The sequence below is a fragment of the Copadichromis virginalis genome, linkage group LG23 (assembly GCF_057382275.1).
Source record: "Copadichromis virginalis isolate Kocher_CV1m ecotype Utaka linkage group LG23, C_Virginalis_male_GT1.1, whole genome shotgun sequence".
NCBI lineage: Eukaryota > Metazoa > Chordata > Actinopteri > Cichliformes > Cichlidae > Copadichromis > Copadichromis virginalis.
The window spans coordinates 17005788-17023791 of NC_140639.1; the positions used below are offsets into that span (position 1 = coordinate 17005788).

Sequence of the window (18004 nt, forward strand, 5' to 3'; positions counted from 1 at the left end):
TCTCTCCTTTTATTTTAAGCATTCGGCCTCTCACAGTAATGCAAGTTAAACTAGCATGCGCGATTTGCTAAATATTAGCTGTGTCCAAATTCAGGGGCTGCATCCTTCGAATTGACTTGATGCTAGTGCATGGGAAAAAGAGCATAAACACGAGGTCAGAGGAAAAGGCAATGGCGGATAGTTATGAAAATTGCCTGTCGGACCTATACCGCAACTACCAGCATCTTTATTGCATAGTGTGAAACACTGCTATTACATTTGGCAACAGATTGGATATTTATCTGTGAATTTTTTATTGCAAGAGGTATTTATATGTATTTGTATTTTTTTTATACATTTGCAACAAAGTAAAAAAAAAATCCACTGTGGAATTTTTATAAAATAATTTTTTCTGTTTTCTTTACCATAGTAACACCACAAAGAAAGCTGACCCCTTTTTCTGATTGTTTGTGCCTCCTCTTTAATACATGGTAAGCCTTTTACCATCATATATTTTTTATGATAGTTTTATGATTTAATCAAAGTGAAAAAAAGGTGCCAATAAAACTATCCTTAAAACTGCTTTTCTTTTTTTCTTTCAGTGACTTGTATGTGGCAGTGCAAGCGTTGTTCCATCAGGGAGAGTAGTAGGTACAATTATTGAAACACTGTACAGGGCTCGCAAAATGGCTAGCCCGACGTCCCAGGGCTAGCGATTTTTCCAGTCGGGCTACCAAAATCTATCTCTGCCCTGCCCGTCGGGCTGTCATAAGAAGGAAAAATATATGTCAATGCTTCTGCATTCTTTCGGAAATGTAGCTGGGTAATTATGTCATTGGCATCGGTGAGCCACTGTCAATATGTGACATATTGAAATCGCGTTTGAATTTGCGCTTGTTTTTTTCTTTCACTTTGCAATCGCGCGACCTGTGTATAGAGAGCGACAGCACTGATCTGTGAGTGATGATAATTTGTGCACCAATTCCTCTGACATCGTCTTATCAATCGTTAGCTTACTATGCAAACATGACAAGTGAAATCTCCCGCAGCTTAAACGTGAGAGGTTGATCGCGCAGACAATCGCTGAGTGTTATGTGAGTGCGTGTGTAAAAGCAGCAGGATATTAATTGTAGTTCTGCTTAGCCAAATAAGACAGGTCAGGGTGAAGAAGTGACAGCCAAAGAAAAGCTTACCACAAAACGGAAAAGTTATGACAAATCAGACTATAAGGCAAAAAGAAAGTGCAGCTTTATGGTTTCATGGACAAAAGAATTTCTGTGGCTGCAACATGACGAGCTATATAACCGGGGCTGCACATAAGTGGTCCGCAAGTGCGTATTTGCTGTCAAAATAAAAAACGCGCACAAGATAAGAAGTTGCAACGCGTGTTTGCATACATAAGATTTTCTGGAGGAGGACATATTTGTTTAGAACTCTTAAATATGTCGAAGAAGCTCCTTTAAGCAATTACTTTGGTTTTCCTCCACCTCCAAAGAAATGTCAGAAGGAGTCCGAACCACAAAAGAAGCGCGTATTCTCGCAAAAGTGGTTGCAGGAGGTGAGCTGGCTTCAAACAAATGATGAACACACAGATGTGGTGCAGAATGTGCCGTGAAAATCCCACTCTAGCGGACAAAAACAGTGCCTTTTATATGGATGCAAACGTGCGTTGCAACTTCTTATCTGTTGCGCGTCTTTTATTTTGACAGCGAATGCGCACATGCGGACCACTTATGTGCACCCGTGTAAATAACATAATGTTCTGCCGGGTGTGTTGTTGGTTTTCCCTCGATTTCTGAGTCGACAAGCGCCTTTGTTACTGGGACCAGTCATTTTAAGAAAGGCCCCCATTAGAAATGGATTATTGCTCAGTCTGCAATATCTTTCCCAGAACAAACACCAATTGCAAATAATATACTAAAAATAAACCTGAAAAATCTGTTTAGAACAGCATACTGTGTTGCAAAGAGTGAACTACCACTGGTGCAATTTAGCAGTCTTTGCAAACTTCAAAAAGCAAATGGCCTAGATCTTGGTTCCACTTGCCTCTTACTTGTGACTTTAGTGGAAATTTCAAATTCAGTATCTGACACAGACTGATTCATGTCCTACACAGACAGCACTGATGTCTGCATGGTCTTCTAAAAGCAGCTTTAGTCAGCTTAGATGTGAAGTGAGTGAAATATACAGTTGCGTTTTTAATCAATGTATTTGTTCTCTATTGCAGATTGAGAAGGAGTTTCTGCGAATCACCACAAAGCCTCTGCTATCTACTTTCTTTGCCGAGCTTGACCAATACGCGCCACGCTTAATGGAAATCTTTCTGACCAAAGGAGGGACACGTGGAAAGAAAATAAGAGGTGTCATGCTTGCCATCTCCAAGGTTTGTATTAGGATTGAGTAGACTTTGTCATAGGCAGCAAAAATAACTTTTATTTGGAGATGAAGTTGTCAATTTTGTTTCGGCTTAACAAGTGGTACATGCCAGGTTCTAACCTAAAGAATACCGTATTTCCCGGACTACAAAGCGCACCTGAATATTAGCCGCACAAGCTAAAATCAGGGGAAAATCCTGTTTTGTACATACATTAGCCGCACCTGACTAAAAGCCGCAGGTGTTTCAATGTTGACTTATCATATGTAAGAGAATATACACAAAGGGAATTGTCAGGAAAGAGATGGCTGTTTGGAGACATCACTTTTATTAATATTTTGAAAAACAAGTTATGGGTACATATTTGCACAACTTTTTAGGTATATGTACAAGTAGCAGTAATTACAAGTACGAAACATGTATTGTGCTTCATAAATGAGTAACAAATGTAGTACATAACAATAACCTACAGCACACTAGATTCGGACTACCTTTTAGGCTCAGGTGCAGTGACAAGAAGAAAAGTCAGTCATTCACCACCATCTTCCTGCGCACTAAAACCACCAAAGTCCTCTTCTCCAGTGTCGGATACGAACAGGCTCAGGGTGGCTTCATCATCCACTCTCCGCTTCTCTCCTTCGTTGTCACTTTCAAAACCAAAGAAATCCTCGTTGTCAGTGTCAGAGTCGAACACCCTCAGAAGGGCCGTGGCGGTGTCTTCTCCATCATGCAGCAGTCCAGCCCTTCGAAATCCGTTGGTGATCGTGGATGTTTTCACACTTTTCCACGCTGTCAGAATCCACCGGTGGAGTTGGGCATAACTTGCTTTTCGCAAGTTTATCGCCGCTCGTCATCCACGCCTCCCGCTGAACGCGTAGCGCTACTTTGAAGTTTGTTTTTTGCGCTACTTCGTACGGCACCACGTTGCCTGGCGGACGGACATGTGACCAACATACCACTCTTGAACCCCGATCCTTCCGCCAGGCAACGTAGTGCCGTACAACAGCGGAACAAACAAAACAAATCCTCTTACGATATCACAAAAATCCTGGACAACCCATAGAAAAGCCGCACCTGACTAAAAGCCGCAGGGTTCAAAGCTTGTGCAAAAAGTAGCGGCTTATAGCCCGACAATTACGGTAATTATGCAAGTTAACTGATTACCCTAGCTTTAAGAAAAACAGACTGGTTTTGGCTCATATTATCTCCTCCTCCTCTCCAGCATGACAACATCCATACCAGACGAGCATGCATCTTGAAGTCTTTGTGCATCCACCTAAACGAAGACTATGAGAAGTTAATAAAGGAGTACTTGGTGAGCCATTGTGACAGCATGTTGTCTGTAACATTCTCATACAAATTGTGACGTTGCCTCAAATGCAAATCATTAAAATTAAAATTTTGAGATTAGCAACAAGACACCTGGTATTGGGGAAAGGATGTCTTGAATACCAAACAGTATTAAGCGTTGCAATAAAGAATTTCTGGAATTTGGTATTGGAAGGAAAGAAATTTATGCCTACTTAAACTTGATACACAAACATACAATGCATTTAACATGCATCAAGACTATATTGCTTTTGAATCTGTACTTGGATTAAAACAAGTCCTGTTGTTTTTTCATTGTTATGGTCATCAGTATTTGTAAATAGAAATGTCTATGAACTTTGAGCTGTTTAGTACTAACACTTCTATACCTGTTTTATTTTAGCAGCTGAGTTAGCCTTTTCTCGAGTCCTGTCCCCCTAAGTTACTCTTGCTACGTCCGACAAACAAATGGTTTCCTCTGCGCACCAATGGGTACCCGAATGTGCGAGCAGACATGCTTCATAATGTTCGGTACATTTACCTGGGAATGGGGCCATACACACTGTTTAATCCATTCACGTTGTTTTTGACTTTGTGAATGGAAAGAACACAACTCCTCCAGACACAATCTCTCGGCGTATCGGTGGGCACACCGCTTCTCCATCTTGCTTGAGGTTAATGTTTGTCAGACACAGTAACGGTTGCTATAATGTGTAATTGGACAATGGCCCTTTCGGGGGAGGGGCCGGTGAGAGGTCAATTATGCCACCTCTTTTGACATGAGAGGTGTATTTTATAATTTATGTATTGGAGTAATTACTAACAACTACTTTAGTGGTGTAATTTTCTGTTTATTACTTTGACTACTTGGATTTTATGAACAGCATAGAAACAGTTGTTTAAACAATCTCTTAAATTTTACTTTGTTGTCTTATACTTTTTCATGTAGGATACGGACAGCGAGGCAAAAAGCTGCATGGAGCAAACTGTGATGGGGGTGTACGTCATCCAGAAGGAGGGTGCTGAACCTGAAGATGACCCAGAGGACGTTGGTGTCGTGATTGAGGGTGTGGAGGCTAACACTGATTTGGGTAACATTGCACAAGCATGTGCTCTGTTGTTTGGACTCATATACCGTTTGAACCTGAGCTACCCACCAGAACTTAAATGCACCTTTGAAGTCCTCCAGAAGATACTTTTAAATCTTGATGGACAAAAGCTGTCTTCAAAGGTACAGTTTCTGAAAAACAAGCTTATGGGGTGAGAGCACTTGAAAATGACTGATAGGTCTTGAATGGTTCATTGGTGCAATGGTGATTTCCAATATATAATGTTAATATTTGAGTTGTTTATATTTTTTTTCTTTCATTTAAAACATTTTTTTTTAAGTTTTTGGATTCTCTCTGTTGGGCAATTCACCTTTTATACAGCACTGCAGATGATTTTTGTTTGTCCTTATATAGATGGCTCAAAATGGATCAGAAGTACTGACAGAAGTACTATGTTGTGTTTATGTATCAAGGTCCTGTAAAGTTTAAGACCACTGCCACCTGTTAAGTTCACTGTATTATTGTTTCCATTTTGCTTGCTAGCATGTTTTAAAACACAGCAAAACTATATTGCTAGCTGTGGAGGACTGCAACCAAAATTAAAAAAATAAATACAGAAATATAAAAATTGGTCAAACTAATAATTATTTCAATGAGATACACCAAACAAATATAGATTTTCATCACCTATGGAATTTTTTGTTGTTGTTGTATTGCCCCCAAAATATTTCTAATTATTTTATTTTATTTTTCCAAATTCACACAATTCGATTTTGTCACGTTTTAACTTGCCAAGTGGGAGATGTATTTTTATCTTTTAGTTTAATTTTTTAAAATGCAGTCGATATATTGAGCAAATTTTGCATCTGTTTTTAGTTGTGGAAGCTTTGGTTCCAACATATTACCTATGTAAATAAGTATTCTAACATTTTACCTTTTGTAGTGGCATAATGCTTGCAGGTGTACAAAAATGGTAAGCTTTTATATTGTCCACTAAATCCAGTTAATAAAGATAATGTTATCATAATCTGATTGTGACTTTTTTTGTAAAGTAGTGGGTTTCTAAATGTGTAACAAATGTAAACAAATCTAATTGAAATAATTTGGTTGAAATGAGTGAAATCATTGCCTTGATTAACAAAGTAGTTGTTGAAACAACAAGATTTAATTCTGTTTTCCTAAACTTTTTAAATTGTGTAGAATGAATTAAAACAAATTTCACTCTACATACTTAAATAAATCACTTCAAATCAATGTAAGTATAGTATGTTGATCCAACGTAATCTGATTACATTAAACCACCAAATGCTAAATGTGTTGGTTTGACATGATCGAAAAGGGTTTATTGTACTTGGTTAAATTGTGTGCAAAAAGGGTGCCATGATTAAATTGTGTTCATCCAACAACAGATTTTTTTGAGTGTATGAAGAGAGCAACACAATAAACCTCAAGTACATCCTGTATTATCATTTGCATAAAACAGCAATTACCTCATGATTAAAATGGATGCCACAATCAGTGTATTGCATCATTCGCTTCTCTCTTCAGTCAGTGCTTCTCAATGCTCTCAGCAAGGAAAACATCTGACATTGCTCCTTAATGAAAGTTAGTTTACTGATTAAATTTCCTATTTGCCATGTACAACTGGCTGCCATCTCACTATTTGAGGTGCAGTTCATCTTGTCACCAGAAACAAGGCAAGACACAAGAAGGACAAACAGTTGCCTTCGCACATCAACCTTTGAATATATCATATCAAAACCCCCAAAGAGTGCAAAACAGAGTTTATGAGGGGTCACCCAGAAAGTGCACGATGTAATAATGAGAAACACAAGATTGACCGAGTGCTATGTCAGCAAAGTGAAAAACACATAAATCAAGAAAGGAGACGAGTATAAGAGAAGAGACTTTGAGAAGCAGTATTATGAGATTTGGATAGTCATTAACAATTTTAATTATTTATTCTGGCTGAAAATAGCTAATATATTAGTCCTTTTCATCTGCACCAAACAGCTTTTTAAACCAGGTTGTGTTGCGTAATGCTGTAGTAAACTAAGTGAAAGACGCAGGCATGTCCTGTATTACATGAAGAGTTATATGCTGAACCAAATATTTCGAAATTTAAAACAAATTGTTTTATTTGCCCAAAGCAGTTAAAAGTATAATATCATTTTTAAATTCACTGAGTAACTTATTCCTGAAATTGAACAGTTTTCCAAAGTTCACAAAAACAAACCTGTTTTCACTGCAGCTTTAAATGAAGGTCTGAAATTTAGCCGACAACTTAGCAGTCGGAGGACATTTGCATTTTACATGTGCTGCTTAGCTTAGCCTTTAGTTAAGTCACCATAATACTGCTGCAGTTAGAAGTAGACAATTCTGTTACAATGGTATTAAATTTGAGTACCTGAGCATCACTGAGAGTATTACTGTAAAAAATATGACACTAGTTACAGTGAAAGTGCAATCCCTCAAAACGCTCATCACTGAAAAAAGTGATCACATTATTGCCTCCCATGACTTTCTTCGTGGCTGCTCTTCTGCCCAGGATTTAACAGACTTTCCACCACAGGTGTTGCTACACTCACTGGCGGGAGTGAAAAAGCCCTTACACACCATCATGGAGCCATTGAAACTCTCCACTGACACCATGACAAATGAAATTGTTTTTGGTGGGTTAGCAGCTCCTTAAGCTGGGGTGAGGAAGCTTTCACTGCAGCTTTTACAGACTTATACCCTCCAAGCCGCAAAGCAAAAATGCACCTTCACCTTTTCTTTATTGCCAGGGGACAGGATGAATTCGCAATTGTTATAAAATGGCAATATCATATGGATAAAAGCAATTTATTCCAGTAAGAAAAAGATACCAGCAGTAACACAAACATACAGAAGAGTGGAGGCAAATAATGTATCGGAAGCAAGAAGGTTTTATTCTTATTATTATTTATCATTATGCCTGATGTGCTCATATTTTTCATATGAGAACATCAGACAATATCTATAATGTGTTTAAATAACTCGTATTGACCAATGAGCTGCAAGTTGTGCATCTATCTTAGATATCTTGACCAGTTAGATTAATAGTTTGGGCCTCTAAGCCACTGTCGGGTTCTTTTACATACTTACTACTTTCTCAACTTTGCTTGAATATCAAGGAGATGACCCTGTAAAATCTTGGACTTCCACACAACGTCTATCCCCTATCCCTAGCTACAATATTTTCATGATTATATCTAGTTTAAATACCATTGAACAATCATTTACATATTTTTGTTACAATTAAAATGAATGTTATTCCTATTTTATCCTCATGTCTCTTGCCTACTAGACCCCTGCTCTCCTTCTTCTATCCTTCTAAGCACATAGGAGGCATTGAAAATTAAATCCCAAGTCATTATTTCAAATATTAGAAAAGGAAATTGACTTTTGAGAGCTTTAAAAGAGAAAAAGAAGATCCCACATTTCGCTCATGAAGAGAAAGCCCCATCACCTTGTCACCTCACACTTCACATCTCATGAACAAGAATAATGTTCTTAATTCTGTGGCTATTCCACAAAGCTCACACATCACTTTGATGTGTTCTGCTCTTCTTCCCTATACTTTTATTGGTTCTATGCTACTACTTTGTTTTCTGTTGCAATGGACTTGCTTCCCCACGAGGCTCATTAAAGTCTGATCTAACCTAACCTAATTTGATTGTGATGACGCTCTGTCTTATCGGTTAAAGGCCTTAAGCAACATTTTTAGACTCTGTGTGACAGAACATTGGTTTATATCTGTTGAGACTAGTGCACGCAGTCTCATGAAAAATGTTGATAATGATCCTATCTGCCAAAGAAATGTGAACGTGTAGAGTAAAAGTGACTGAATAACTCCACCTCAATATCACCACCCACTGCTGCCCTTTATTTTTACTGCACTTTCATACTTACCCACTTTCCCCTCTCCCTATACAAAAGAGCAATGTTTATTACCCAGACTCCTCTAATAGAGCTCTGCTTTGTAAAAATCATTAATGGGAGGCCTTTCATCATGTAATTATTATTGATCTGACAACAAGCTGTTTCAGCCATCAGAATACACTGATAACAGCAGCAGCAGGACCAACTCAACAAGTTATTAGCATTGTTTTAAAAAGGGACTCTAATGTGACTAATCGAAGAAAGACGTGAGCACTGGCTGATCAAAGAGTTGGAGAAAAATGAAGGGATAGAATATTAACTGTAATAACTGTCGGCATATAAAAACATTCTCCAACCATTACAGGAGTAACAGAAAATGTCACTTACTGCTGACCTACCCTCCTTCATTTCAGTTACACGTACAAACAAAACAACCTATTTTCTCCAGGATATAAAACTTTAGATTTAAAGTTTATATTTAGCAAATGTCTATAGCCTCTATACTGTACTTAGTATTTCTAACACACAGTCCACATCCCTGTTTATGTTTCTTAACCTATGATTTCTGACCACAAACAAACACCTACATCCTACATTTACTGGCACATAGCTTCCTTTTACCTCATACAACACAATATAAATGAGTTAATATCTACCACTGCTAATAACAGTAAAATGAACCAAAAACAGCAATTGTTTATCTTAATTAGAGTACACATAATTAACATATAATTTATAAATAATCATATATAAATTATAATTTAAAAAGTTACATTGCAAATGTAATCTTCTTCAGACCAACTGAATCACGTTCTTCTTTATTGAAAATAACAAACATAAAGGACGAATAATCATATTTTGTGCATTTAACCAAAAGGGCAGATACCTTGTGTACTTCCATTATCTTAATCACATTGAGAGCTTGTGTATTTCTTCATGAAAAAGTAAGATATGGATTGACATGCTGGATATATTTTGTGTCCAGATCAAGTATTGCAGGCATGATTGCCTAATATTTCACATACAGCTGAACAGCAGAGTTGTGCAGAGCAAGGATACAAAGTATATGAGCATCTTTTCCCACAGAACTCAAGTGAGATTTTCAAAAGAAAACAAGCAATTAAAAAAATGATACAATTTAAGCTTGAAACTTCAAAAATGATCCACTGTGCTTGACACTTGGTCACTACAATGAAAAAAATCTCAGTGTGTGGACTTGAAATAATTTGGCCACTAAGGATGAAAACAACATCTAGATGTTGAGTCTCAGAATAACGCTCAGTAAAGCTGATGTTCTGGTAATAATTCTTTTTACCAACTCTTGCCAACTCAAGGTAAACTTGTCACCTTTCTCTTTGTCTGATATTGTCTGATTGTAAATTTTGATGAAGTTTTGAAGTTCTTCTTTCTGTGAGAATACAACTTGTGTGATTTCTAAAACAAGGTAAATTGCTATTATGTAGACATTTTTATACATAATGTAAAATCAAATTTAAGTTAAGTGACTTTTTCACATTTTCATGTGAAATTTTATTTTTGATGTTCAGGATAAGTGGCCCTTTCTTTTTTATATAGAACCATGATTTTTGATTGGAGGCTATTTTTTATTAAAGGAATAATTGACATATTATATAATAAAATGTAAATGTAAATGTGTTTGTGAAATTAGAAATACATTAATGCAGCCTTCTTTTGCAACATTTTCTATGTCTTACTCTAAACTCTAAAAAGTCACCTTGTCTCTTTTATATTATTATAAATATTTGACAATTATGTTTCTAGGTACTCTTAATGTTTCCTAAAAGAACGAAAGAAAAATATATTGTAGCTGTACAATGCACTTGTTCTGTTTTACATCAATCAGACAATCAGTTTTCTTTGGTTTCACTGCCTCTCTTGCTCTCTCTACTCCATCTGTGTCTTATTTGCACAACTGCCAAACAGTGTTCAGAGCCACCCCTTTAGCCTGTATAGTTACATTTCCAAATGCCTTAAAAATGCACTTCTTGATGAACAGCTTTTTGTTGTGGCTTTTTGTCTGTTTGTTTTGCTTTTTGATTAGCCAACAATGTGCAGCATGTCTCTACTGAGTATGACCGTGGATTTGCTTTTTGTAGTTTTTATGTAGCCCAAATTCCCCATGAAGAATTTAACTGCCAGCTAACTGCCCCAGAGTGCAGATTATCCAACATTATAATGGGTTGATAACTGTAAATACTATATCTCTACCACTATGTGTGTGTGTGTGTGTGTGTGTGTGTGTGTGTGTGTGTGTGTGTGTGTGTGTGTGTGTGTGTGTGTGAGACAGTGCCTATGTCAGTCACAATAATAATAACTCTCAGGCCTGTTACGATAACCCTAATCTGACACAGGAAGTAATTCCTTGTCTTCCTCCAACAACAGTGGGATTTGCCACTGTGGCTGCAGGCTGATAGTGTCATGGGAGAAGAATAAAGGGCTTCAGCCCCCACCGTGCAGGGATTACGTTAAGACAATGTGCCGTTGTGTACTGGCTTTCTTTTTATCTGAACTGTCACATTAAATTATGCTACACAGATATGTGCGGTAATTGTTTAATGGATTTGTAATTACACAATTATAAGGTGTAAAATGTGAATTTCCTCAATACACAATGAATGAGCAAGACATGCTGTAGAACCTCTTTACTGGAGGTTTTATCTCTCAGTAACGCAGCACCTACTCTATGCTATTTTCTTGTCATCGAAAAAATCTAACACTGCTTTCACTTTCTAATTAGAACATACATATGTGCCATGCATATGTATTTGTCCTTGGATTTATATTTATATTCTCAGTCGAGAGAGTATACGCTGTACTGTAGATATTCAGAAAAAAACAAAACGGATCTATTGAAAGCTATTCCTGTGCTGAACTTAATCGTGTGACTACAAGTAATAAAAAATAAGTCTCAAGAAGTATTAAAGTATTCTTCCATAAAGTTCCAAAGTTTTTAGTTAAGAACTCACTTTTAAAAAACTGAAATATTATTTTAAGCATGTTTAGTGGATTGGAATTGGATTACATAATGTGTACAATTTAACAATGTCTTTATACCTGAATATGATTGGTTATAGCAAACTAATGGGAAGAGATTGGAATAAAACCTTAAGTCACAAAGACCTCTTACTAAGGGCAAAGCTACAGAATATTCTGTACAAATGGAGCGTGACTTGTTTGTATGAAAAAAAATACTTACAGTACATTTCATCTAGAGCAAGTACTCTGTGGGTAATCCACATTGGACAGGACAAATGGGGAAAACCATTTTTTTGTGGGGTAATCCAAAAAGTGGGAGACTGTGCATTCTAGAGAGAAGCAGGAGTACAAAATGGGAACAGTATGTTGAGGTAAATCCAATGCCATCTGTGAATTACATAACTGCGGCAGCAGCTTGGTAATATCACTCTCATTACACTGTAGCCTGAAATGAGGTGAAGCTCTGGTAACACGGTCTACTTAAGTATAATTTCTTCTATTAAATGTCAAAACCATGTTTTTGTCTGCCCACATTTTTATAGTTCCTATTCAAACCCCTAAATCTCTCTAAACAATGACAATTTTATTGGTTGTCTTAATTTAGATTAGAAGTATTATCCTCATAACTGCTTATACATTATACTATCAAAAATCCCTAAAGTCAATCATAAAGTCTTGCATTTTATTATTCTGTTGTAACTGTGACATAAAAAGATAAATTAGTGTCTTATATGGGTCAATTACTTACTTAGTTGTTCCAAGAAAAACATACAATCTATTCAGTGATAATTGGCAGTTCGCACAAATACATTTCCCCACTAGTGTTTTCTTTTTTTGATTTGTGGGGGTTCAAAAATAAGGACTGGATCCTCTAGAGAAAGCTGCATCCTTTTTGCTGGCATGAAGTCCTGATATTGGCACTGAAATAAGGATATGTGTTCTTCTTTTATCATATCACATGCTCTGCTTTCCCATGTTTCTCTGTTTTGTGTTTTACCGTTCCTCTGTCAGCGCTACACACATACAAACTCATTTACAGTACATTCACATTGGCACATACAAGTGCAAACACATGCCGGGCCTTCAGGCATACAGAGGAAATCTGCACACACAGAGGATTGTAAGCACACACTCCTATGCTTCGGGGGGTCTGTGTTGGTCAAGGAAGACAGCGATGACTTTGCCAAGGGGAGTGAGGACAGTAGAGCAGAGGTGGGGGGTTAAGGGGGTGGGAGTTACAAAGATTAATGATCTGAAACTCTCTTTTTCTCCTGAGTGTGTGTGAGTGTGTGTGTGTGTGTGTGTGTGTGTGTGTGTGTGTGTGTGTGTGTGGACTCTACAGTGGAGACATTATGCAGAGGAAAGCTCCATCTCTGAAGGATGGGCTCGTTTAACGGTGAGAGGCTATTTCCACTGTGACTCTCACTGGGATGGAGGTTTGGATCTCTCTCTCACTCACACCGCACACACACACAAATATCCTCTGACACAGTAAGCAGTGCCGCTGGTGCAATGTGGGGTGTCACAAAAAGTCAGCTTTTACCAGAACCCCCAGCTGAGTGACATATTAACCTGGTAGCCTCACACACAAACACACACACACACACACACACACACACACATAAACATGCACACACAGTTTAGTCAGTCTTTACCCTACCCAGCATGCAAACCAATGCAGGATACTGGCACGATAAGATTAGTCAGGAACTTGGCACAAGTTTCTGCTAACATACATCCCCCCCCCCCCCCCCCCCCCCCCACACACACACACACACACAGTGTATGCAAATTAATAAATGCATTCGGCTAAACCAGAGGTGCTGCATAGGCAACACAGAGTCATAAATAACATGAATTAGAAATTGATTGACACATAACATGTTTTCCCTTGTCAGGTTAGTATGCATCTAGTTTGTTTGAGTGTCATCAGTTTAAGGTTTTTTTGTACTATATAGTTTGGGCTTCTCCTCTTTATAGATACAGATACTGTGTCAAGATGCAGACTTTTTTTCATTATTTCACAATGTAGAGTTGCTGAGCCGTGGGTGGGCACTGCCTCAAGAAGCAGGATTATGCTGCCAAGGTCACCAACTGAATTCCTTGAAACAGCTGGGAAACTTGGCGGGTTGAGGTGTGGGATATACACTAGCAAATCAGGTGCCTTATAGCGAGGTGCTTAGTGTGAACTCATGGTGCTGATTTCTCATGGTGACTCCCCAGTGAGGATTGATCTAGCTGCATGAGTGGGAAGCATTTCAACTTTAAATGAATGCAGAGAGAGAAGGAAGACACACCACGGCGCTACTGAGTGCAGGCTAGCAACAGAAATTATTTTTGTGGAATTGGACTGTTTTAGAAAGGTGATGCTTATGGAAAAAAAGAAAGAAATTTCCAAATGTGAAGACAAACACTTTCATAGCCAAGATGTCATAGCTACATCAGCTGCACAGCACTCTAGGGAAGCTCAGTCTGAGAATTTTGACTTTTTATAATGCAGACCTGGACAGAGGTTGCTTGGTCAGCAGTAGCACACAATATTAAATCTAAAAAATAATAAGTTGTGTGTAAGATTACAATTTCAAACACAGATTCAAACACAGAAAGTGGAATGACGTTTCCGGCCATTTCTAAATGATAGAAACAATCATGCACATAAATTTATAGCACCTGAAACAAGGACAGATATTAGTCAAATTAGTGTCAGGCCTCACAATTTGGCAGCCAAGTGTGGCAATACAGACTGGCAATACATCCACTGACAAACCGATGACGAAACAGTGTTACAAATGGCCAAGAATTTACAATAAAAGTATAAAAAATATGTTTATTGGGGGGAAAAAACACACTCTCCTGCTCTTTGTTCTTGATAATCAGTTGAATTGTTGCTTTCTTGTACAACTATAACTGAGTCTCTCCCAAAAGAATCCTGGGCAGACAGACATGAAAGGTCAGATTTCTAAACATGAAAGCATTATCATTCATTCATCTTTCTCCAAATGGAAAAAAGGTTCTGCAGAATTTCTGGGCAAATAATCTATCACAATAAAAACATATAGACTAACTGTCAGGCAAATGCTTATAACTTCTCCATACTTTTGAGACTTGATTAGAATATGTAAATCTAACAGCTCCATTAAACTGCTAATGATAGCAGCTATACACAGTAGCTTCAAAGCATGACACTGTTAGTATAGTTTTATGGCAGAAAAACAAGAACAAAAAGAACAAAAAACCAACAATTAGCCCATAAAATGCCTCAGTCTCAATAAGCGTTTAACCCATAAACACTATGCATTTGCATGCATATCCGCTTAGCACCAACATTTCAGCCCACACTGATGTCATTGTTTTTTAATTGGCTAATTAGAAGAACCCCAGTCTTGACTGACTTAAATATATTCATATATTTCTAATTCCAGTAAACACGCTTTGTACATGAGAATACAGAACTGATCTCCTACTGTCACACCACTTTTATACCAAATTTAAACAGGATAAAGTAAAAGTGTCTTCTTTTACTAAAGTCAAAAAATACATCAAAAATAGTCTGCAACAAAACCGAGACACTAAAACACCCACGATGAACTGAAACCAAGGGTAGTAATGGTCATTTATTACAAAGTTCTTAGCAGTAATTTCTGTCAGTAGGTGACCACTTGCCAACCACTAGTTGCTAAGGAAAAATCAGTATTTCTCAACTTGTTGTGAGTGGTTGCTAGCAGTCATTGAGGCAGGCGTGGAGACTGGTTAGTGACCCCCGGTAACTGGGTGCAAGGGAAAAATGTGTACTTCCCTACTTCCCTAATTGTGGTCACCCATAGTTTGTATGAGAAAAACTTTACAGATCTTTTTCATATTACTGTTCAGAGTGTAGCTTCCACATATTGCTTCATTCCCAAAGCTACACAGACAAAATATGTTCCCATGCTCTGTCTCAACATCCACAGTTCAATATAACGAACTGCTAGCAGTTACTTATATGGGCCCAGTTTCACAACAACAGCTGCCTCAACCCACTTTATGCTGTAAGGTAAAAACCCTACAATATTAGAAAGAAACCACCACGATCAAACAACCCCATGTGAGCAAGCACTTGGTGAAAGTGAGAAGGTAAACGTCCCTTTTAACAGGAAGAAATCACTGGCAGAACCAGGTTCAGACAGGGACATCCATCTGCAGCGACTGCAGTCCCAGGTATTATTCTCTGCGGACGCCATGTTTTTAAGATTTTTAGGACCAAGTACAATAACCTTAACTTTTTCTGAATTCAAGGTAGGAAATTAGTGGTCATCCACCCTAACCCTTCATCTCTTTGAGGATACCTGTAGTTTAACTAGTTAATTGTGTCATCTGGATTCATGGTTAAATAAAACCGTGTGTCATCTGATTAGCAATGAAAATGTTGGCAGTGTTTTCTAGTAATATTGCCTAAGGGAAGCATGTACAATGTAAAACATATTTGTCCCAGAATGGAACTCCAAGAAATTCCATTACTCCCTGTTTACATGCACAAACTGGAATCTATCAGGTAGATATGACTCAAATCAGTGCCGCAGAATTCCTTCAGTACCAGTGAAGTGCTCTAATCTCTGTAATAAAATATTGTGAATGCTGCACTGATATCTAACAGTACAAGCACAGAGGTGAGTCCTCTGTCAGAGGCCGTAAGGAGATCATCTTTAACCTTCACCACTGCTGTTTATGTAATGTGATGCAATCCTAAGTGAAACTCTTCAAATAAATAATTCTGCAAATGATCAGTTACCTGTTTAACAACTACTCATTCAAGATTTTTTCAAATGTAAGGAAGGTTAGAAATCAGTATGCGATTAGTTAAGACAGCTGGATCAAGTAAGAGCTTTTTAAGTAGTAGTTTAATTACAGCCACCTTAAAAGCTTCTGGTAAGTAGCTTGTTTATAAAGACCCAAGAACCATATTTCAAATCTGAAGCATTAATTAATGTTCATCCAGCTCAATAGCACATTTTGTTATACAAAGAACAAATGGGTTTGAACTGCTAACTTGTGCTCTCTGTAGTGGAGTACATCAAACAGTATCAAAGTACAATCACAATCTGACAGTCGTTGCGTGAAGCAGATGGAAAGAGAAAAAAGTGACACAGCCAGGTAAGCTGTCTCCATCACAGCCTCTCTGTCACTTCTGAGTGAAACCTTCAGACAGACAGCAAAAGTAAACACAGAACCTATTTTATGAATTGACATCCTGATAGAATAGAATAGAATAGAATTCAACTTTATTGTCATTGCACATGCACAGGTACAGGGCAACGAAATGCAGTTTGCATCCATCCAGAAGTGCTTTAGTGATATAGATATATTACAATATATATTAGCAATAATATAGATATGTGAGTATATTACAGAAATGGGTCTATTATGGTATGTTATAATGTACACGGTATGAAGTATGTTGTGAATATTCTATAACTATAAGTATGTACAGGCTGTAGTGAGTACAAGCTATGTACTTGTGGCCGAATGAACACATTAAATATGAAAAACCCTGATAAAAACAGCTAGAAACATGAAGAAAAAGTGTGATCATTACAGCACATAGAAGGGAGTGGAGATAGGTATAGACAGAGTGTTCCAGCAAATGAAATCCATTTCCATAAAAATCCAATCCTCTTATTCTGCAATATGCTCCAAATGGATGGATTGATATCAGAGGTCACAACCCTGACCGTAACCCTGGCAACCATTCTAGCTCCCATCCCAACCCTCACACTCCTCATTTCACACTTCTAATCTCATATCTTTTCCTTTTACTGTTCTTTCCCCTTACCCTCTTTTCATCCACTATTCTTTGTGGATATAAACCTGCACCCTGCACATTACTTATGTGTGCTGACTATATTGTGGATATTAAAAGATATACAGGCCACAGCCTTTTGCCCCTTGTTAAAGGATAGGGGATTGCCTCATGCAAGGATGGTAGTAAATAAGCAGAAAGGAATTATAAGAGCACAATGAGGGCTCCCTGAAAAAAGACTTTTGTACCGTTTCTGAAGCTTGCTCTTAGTGAGTTCCAAGTCAGTTTTATCAACGTCTTTAAACTTTATCAGTTGCAAATTGCTTTTAAAATTGTCCTTAGAAGTCCAACTTTTCTGCTCCATTTATGGGGAAGTACCATTAACTTGCACTTTACTTGTAATGTTTTCTACGGGTGAATGGTTTAACATGCGAGACACCAAAGATACCAAAAGTGTTTACGCAGAAGCAATAAATGATCTTACCGTGTGAGGAATTGGGGAGTTGACAGAGGACATTCGGTAGCATCCTGTAAAGCTTTTCTACCTTTTGTGAGAAAAGTAGGCCCAACTTATCTGTATATGACTTGTACAAAAGTTTTGGAGCACTTATTAATTTA

At 37.7% G+C, this 18004-nt stretch overlaps 2 protein-coding genes across 3 annotated transcripts in view; one reads left to right on the forward strand and one right to left on the reverse strand.

The window, feature by feature from the left end:
- nlgn1 (neuroligin 1) overlaps positions 1–18004 on the reverse strand; it is a 314164-nt gene that overhangs the window by 119867 nt on the left and 176293 nt on the right. The gene's annotated exons all lie outside the window — the stretch shown is intronic.
- Positions 637–5737, forward strand: LOC146680547 (uncharacterized). Its single transcript, XM_085448836.1, has 3 exons — positions 637–2362; positions 3576–3668; positions 4611–5737. The coding sequence occupies exons 1-3, from the start codon at positions 2105–2107 to the stop codon at positions 4923–4925; spliced, it is 666 nt and encodes a 221-aa protein (XP_085304962.1). The 5' UTR covers positions 637–2104; the 3' UTR covers positions 4926–5737.

Coding starts and splice junctions, on each gene's coding strand:
- LOC146680547 (XM_085448836.1), top strand. CDS start 2,105: ATGTCTGCATGGTCTTCTAAAAGCAGCTTTAGTCAGCTTAGATGTGAA. Junction 2,363..3,575: donor TCATGCTTGCCATCTCCAAG/GTTTGTATTAGG, acceptor CCTCCTCTCCAG/CATGACAACATCCATACCAG. Junction 3,669..4,610: donor AGTTAATAAAGGAGTACTTG/GTGAGCCATTGT, acceptor TTTTTCATGTAG/GATACGGACAGCGAGGCAAA.